Source organism: Phyllobates terribilis, unplaced genomic scaffold, assembly GCF_046119375.1.
Source record: "Phyllobates terribilis strain yellow unplaced genomic scaffold, ASM4611937v1 Scaffold_8__6_contigs__length_399053987, whole genome shotgun sequence".
NCBI classification, from domain to species: domain Eukaryota; kingdom Metazoa; phylum Chordata; class Amphibia; order Anura; family Dendrobatidae; genus Phyllobates; species Phyllobates terribilis.
In genome coordinates this window covers 250,410,287-250,416,286 of record NW_027362768.1, presented here as the reverse complement: position 1 = coordinate 250,416,286, position 6,000 = coordinate 250,410,287, and the positions used below count along the sequence as shown (strand labels likewise).

Sequence of the window (6,000 nt, the reverse complement as noted above, 5' to 3'; positions counted from 1 at the left end):
CGCTACTTCGGTGTCTGCAGCGCGTCTCATCAGCTCCACTGAAGTGATGTCATCTCGCCGCTTCATCAGACACAGAGGGGGCATGATGGGAGAGGGAGTGTCACATGACACTCCCTTCTCCATCATTGCCTTCAACTGTATAGGCTTCTGTCGATATAGTTGAATGCGGGTCGGGGCGGTGCTGGCTGTGCGAGGGGTGATGAGTGCTCAACTTGGGAGGGGGCCCGATGCGCGCACTGACATCGGTCACCCCCCGGCTCACGGGCCCCATAGCAGTCTTGTGGCCTGCCGTCATTGGTGGTACGCCACAGTCTGCAGTCACATAGAGTGACCGCAGACTTTCATGCCAAGCCCCTTTAAGATTATAAATGAAGTATGTCTACTGCCCAGAAAACTGATATGAACACATTTGCAACATTCATTACAACATTGACTTCCTTTTGAAAAAGCTACCGCGAAACGAGCGTTAGGGTTTGTGCCCGGTCCTGAGCAATGCTCAACATGGGTAAGCATCTTAACTAAACTCATTTTCACTACTTTTGGAGTTAGTACATTCTAAACTAATTAGGAGCTACAATTTTGACATATCTCCTAACGAAGAATAATGGAAAAAAGTCCCCTGATTTATGGATTGTTGAGGAATTTCTGGACTGTTGCCACATGTGCTGGATCCTGGGTATGCACAGCTCATTCCTGCCTGCTAGTCTACAGCTATAGCCAGAAGCAAGGGACAACACAAAATACTGCTGAGCTCATGGCCAGAGTGACATTAGGCAATGCCTGGCCTCTGTCTCCTCCCAATAATACACAGGAAGACAAACAACCCTGCTTTCTCCACTTCCCATTCAACTCCATATCAGCAGCCAGGAAGATAGAAAGAAGGGAAAGTAGCATTAGAGAGGGGTGAAGCAACAGGGGACTAATACATAAGGGATATACAGAAGAGCAATTCTGGGAATTGTCAGTCAGAAGCCAGATCTGTACCAACATAGTCAGCAATGTTTGGTATGATAAAGAACTCACTTTTTGGAGGCGTAGAAGTGAATGATGGGACACTGATCCAAAAACAAGATAAGGTAAGAAACGACATGAAATCCACTGGCTATCCTTACTGTGCATTGTCTATTTCTATGCTTTTATTCTATTTACCTAGTCATAGATGCCCTAGACACTGCTGAATGAGAGTGTTACTGTGCACACTTATGCTAAGGGGCTCTTGCAGACGACTGTATCTTCAGACCAAGTACGATCCGACAAAACATCGTATCGCACTCCGACAAATGTTGTTCTATGGGGCCTTGCACATGTCCGATTTTTTTTTCTCGAGCTGAGTCGGTCTGAGGAAAAAAACGTACAGCATTCTCAAGTTTGCATCAATAAATCGGATCACACTCAGCCATGCAAGTCAATAAGTCCTTGGAAAAAAAAATCGGACAGCACTCGGATGGCATCTGAGTGGAGTCTGATTTCTGCGCACTGACAGCATGGAGACATTTTTTTTCTATCTTCTCATCTGAGAATATCGGATCACAGTATGATCACACTCCAATCAGAGTCCGATCAGAGTGTGATTCGCAGAGTTGGACAGATTTTCTTGGATGAGAGAAAATACTGTCGTGTGACCCTAGCCTAAACTTGACCCCTAAATCGAGGACTAGTTTAGGACTGCTACACCCCCCACTGCATCTCCGCCTCATCTGCATAATGCTGGCACATGTAGTCCACTTTTCTTAAAGATGAATTTTTAATAAAAATTTCTTCTATTGGAAACTGTTTTTTTTATAACTATTTCTAAAATTGTATGAAACTGTCCTTATAGTGTGAATATCATTTGTTCAACAAATTATGGTCTTGGCTTTTTGTAAAAAATTTTTTTTTCTTTTTCTAACCCTCTCCTTCTAAGAGCCATACCTTTTAATATTTTCTATTGACATAGCCTTGTATTTTGCATGTGAGTTGTATTTTTAAATGCCACCATTTCTTTTACCATTTAATGTAATGAAAAAAAGAAGCAATTCTTTAGTCAATTGGGAAACAGTTCAGCAATTTTTTCAATAGTTTTTAAGTTTTCCTTTTTTATTTTACTCACACTTCAAAACATAATGGTACATCATGGAGAGTCAGGGGTTAATGGTGCTATATAAGTGTCAGTAACCTTGGTGTGGGCTCAGAAACAGAGTGGCTGTACACAGGGCAGGTGCTAGCTGTAGTATATGACGCGCCCCTGGGCCTTCTGTGTCGTGCGGCATCGCGCGCACGGGGGCTTACCCGGAGCCGGATCAGATGGGGGTAGTAGTCTCGTGGCGGTGACCCGGTCCGTGCCCAGGGAGTCAAACTAAGTGGCAGTCTATGGCAGTAGATGTTAACTTGGATGTCGACTACGCCACCCGTTGAGTGCGGCTTTGCAGCCGCCGCTGCAGAACAGTCCGCTGAGGCCGGTGGTATGGGTGCAGCGATGATGTTATAACCCCCAACGGGAGGGGTATGGCCTCAGGGCAGCAGGTGAAGATGATGGGGGTTGTGATGGTACAGTAAGAAGAGTCAGAGTCAGGAGATGCAGTTTCAGGGTTTTTACTCACGGGTGTTCTCTCAGTCACTCTGGCCTTGAGTGACCACCCGAGCCGTGCTGCGTCCACCAGGTCCTGGACTCGGCTAACCCCCAGGCAGTTCCGGAGCGTGGTCCTGAGCTCCCTTCTCTCTCTCTGTCTCTGGCCGTTCCCACCAGGGATCCACCTTTGGCCGGCTCCCTCGGGTCTCTTGGTGGTCAAACCTCCTCTGGGTTCCCTGACCCTATACTTGGTGTGCCTTTCTGGTGGATTTGGTGAGGGTCGTGGCAAATCTTGACCACGACCTCCGGTTCCTGGCTGAGGATAAGTGGCCTCCACCAGTTCGGGTTCCGGTACCCGTGTCCGCCAACCCTTCACCCTTTTTGGTCTGATTCTGGGTTCTTAGGGTTCCCTCTGGTCTTCCACTCTGGGCCTTTCTTTCTCCTCTCTCCTCTGCAGGCTTGGCTCTGGAGCTGGGCCCAACTGGAGCCACAGCTCCCAGTCAGCCCTCCTGGCTGAGCTCCTCTGCTCTGCTCCTCCTCAGGCTGAACTCGACCCTCTTCTAAGATGGTGCCCACCTTATATACTCCCTCTATGTGTGAGCCCAGGTGACTAGCACCCAATGAGTTCCTAGCTTTACCCAGAGTACTCCCCCTATCTGCCCCTACACTACTGGGATGTTCCACCCCCCTCCCACTCCAGCCAGGGACAGACGCTGTCGTACCTGCACATATACTTGGTGGGAGTACCGTAGTTCTGTCCCCCGGAAATGGGATGTATGTAGTGCATGCAGCCTACTGAGCTCAGTCCCACACTCCATCCTTACCCGGGAGTGGAATACCACACCCCTGGGTCGAGGTGCAATACCCCTGTAGCAGCCGAGTCCTCAGGGTGCTACATATACAGCAGACATCTGCCTCTAACAGCTGTGATGAGCCACAGACCACTGCTTTCCATCTCTTTAATGCCATTGTCAATCACTGACAGCAGCATTTAAGAGATGCGATCTGGCATGGACGTTAGTTCGGGGTCCAATGATTGCAGGGAGCGGATGGGTTTCTGTGAAGGCCCCCAAGCCTGTCATGCAGGGTCAGACTGGGGTGTCTGGGGCCCACAGGGGGATTTTATTTATTTATATAGCACCATTAATTCCACAACACTTTATGGGCCCATTGGGGCTCACAATCTAGATTCCCAATCAGTATGTCTTTTGGAATGTGGGAGGAAACCAGCTTCTTGCAGATGTAGTCCTCACTGGGATTTGAACCCAGGACCCCAGTGCTGCAAGGCTGCAGTGCTAATGTGGCACCCCAGGGGTCTGGTTTCCACAGTAACGGCAATGTTATGTCTGAGAGCAGGTGGGAGGTCTCTTGGTCAGGGATCCTGTGCATGCCACACCTCCTGCCCAGTCCTGGGAGGGGAAGAACTTCCCCTATATAAACCTAGGGCTGAGGCAGGGTTAGTGAGTAGAGAAGAAGTAGAGACAGAGAAGCAGATATAGGAAAAGAACATCAGGAGCTCTGTGGGAGCAGTGCTACAAGGAGTCAGGGGCTGGCAGCTGCAGAGCTCGCCCTGACTGAGAAGTTATCACCGGACCCGGAGTCCGAGGCTGTGGGGACTAACTCCTATCCAGCAGCAGAAACCGACCGGCAGGGGATTGCAGGTCCTCTGGCCCAGAAACCCGAAGGCACGGTCACACGCGTGGGACCAGCACCGCCGTCGTGGAGCGGAAGCTACTAGAAGGCCCCGAGTCACCGGCCATACGGGTGAGCACCACACGGTACACTCAGGGACGTGGGCTACTTATACCCGCCTCTAGCAAGGTAGCCGGAAGAGTATCGTTAGTTTGGGAGGCCTACAACTCCGCCTGGCCAGGGGAGATCCCATCTGCTCAAGGACTGACCAGGCCCCAATCGCTAACCAGTACTCCGGGAGGGTCTATCTTTGTCACAGTAAAGACCCTGAACTACACCGTACCGTCTCCGAGTGGTTCCTGCTACCCCCATCATCCACGTCGGCTGCCCTGAGGCCATACCCCTCCCGTTGGGGGTTATACTATCACGCTGCACAATCCTACCACCGGCCTCAGCGGTCTGCCCTGCAGCAGCAGCTCCTTAGCTGTACTCAACGGGTGGCGTAGTCGTCCAACATCTACCGCTAATACAGCGCCACTTAGTCTGACTCCCTGGGCACGGACCGGATCACCGCCACGAGACTACAACCCTCAAGAGATCCGGCTCCGGGTAAGCTCCCGCGTGCGCAACGCAGCGCGACACAGGCCCAGGGGCGCGTCACTAACCACTGAGCCACCTTGGGGAATTGACTCTAGGGGTCCACCCTACAGCTATATGCAAATACCTGTTCAACATTATCCCTGTTATAGTGGAGCGGCAGGTGGGATGTCTGACTGCAGAAACATTCATTCTCTTTGGGGTTCCAGAAAAAAACAAGAGCAGAACTCGCAGCCACTGAGGGAAAGAATGGATCAGTGGTTAAGTCTAACATGCCGCTACAGTCTAATGGGGATAAAAGCTCCACATTCTGCCGATTGGGTCCCAGAAGTCGGACCCCCTCCAATCCATACGTTATCACTTATCCAGTGGCGAGGTGATTACTTTTTTTTCACCGGAGAACCCCTATAAGTGCATCTCTGCCGCTGTGTTCCAAGTATTTAATATCTAATGGAAGCAAAGAATCTTCTCTAATTAATATCAGAGAGAACAAATGACCGCCATACACAACACAATCCACTATACCAACACCAATAGTACCACATACAAGAGAGAAATACTGCCACACCATGACCAGACCACATATTACCAGCATATAGCGACCAAATAATACCACATACAAGGGACAAATACCGCCACACCATAACCAGATCACATATTACCATCATATAGTGACCGAATAATGCCACATACAAGAAACACCATGACCAGACCACATAGTGACCGAATAATATCACAAAGGACAAATACTGCCACACCATGACCACCCCAAAGTGACTGACTACTACAATACTGATCATGAATACAAACCACAATACCAACACTTATTACCACCAGTGACATTATACACATGAGCTCTGTATATAGTGTCAGTGTACAGGTTATACAGGAATCAAGAGTGACATTATACAAAGGAGCTCTGTATGTAGTGTCAGTGTACAGGTAATACAGGGATCACCAGTGACGTCATACACAGGAGCTCTGTATATAGTGTATAGTGTGCATGCACATGTAATACACTGACTCACCAGTGACATCTCTAGATGAAGTCCTTCATCTTCGCTTTTCTTCTTCATCTGGCACAGACAGCCATCACGTCTTCCAGCTTGGACTCGTCTCTGCAGAAAATAGCACACAGTTATCAGTAACTGATGATTCCCCACTTTTTCCCCATCTTCTACAACACCCCAGATGAATAAAAAAAAGTGACATAGTGCCGCACT

The 6,000-nt window shown here is 49.2% G+C and overlaps 1 protein-coding gene across 1 annotated transcript in view; it reads left to right on the top strand.

The window, feature by feature from the left end:
* Positions 1-729: 729 nt before the first annotated feature.
* The window catches only part of HEBP1 (heme binding protein 1), a 92,654-nt gene continuing 87,383 nt past the window's right edge, over positions 730-6,000 (top strand). The window contains exon 1 of the mRNA XM_073644139.1: positions 730-1,076. Coding sequence (XP_073500240.1) covers positions 999-1,076 — 78 coding nt within the window. The 5' untranslated portion in view covers positions 730-998. The remainder of the gene's footprint in view (positions 1,077-6,000) is intronic.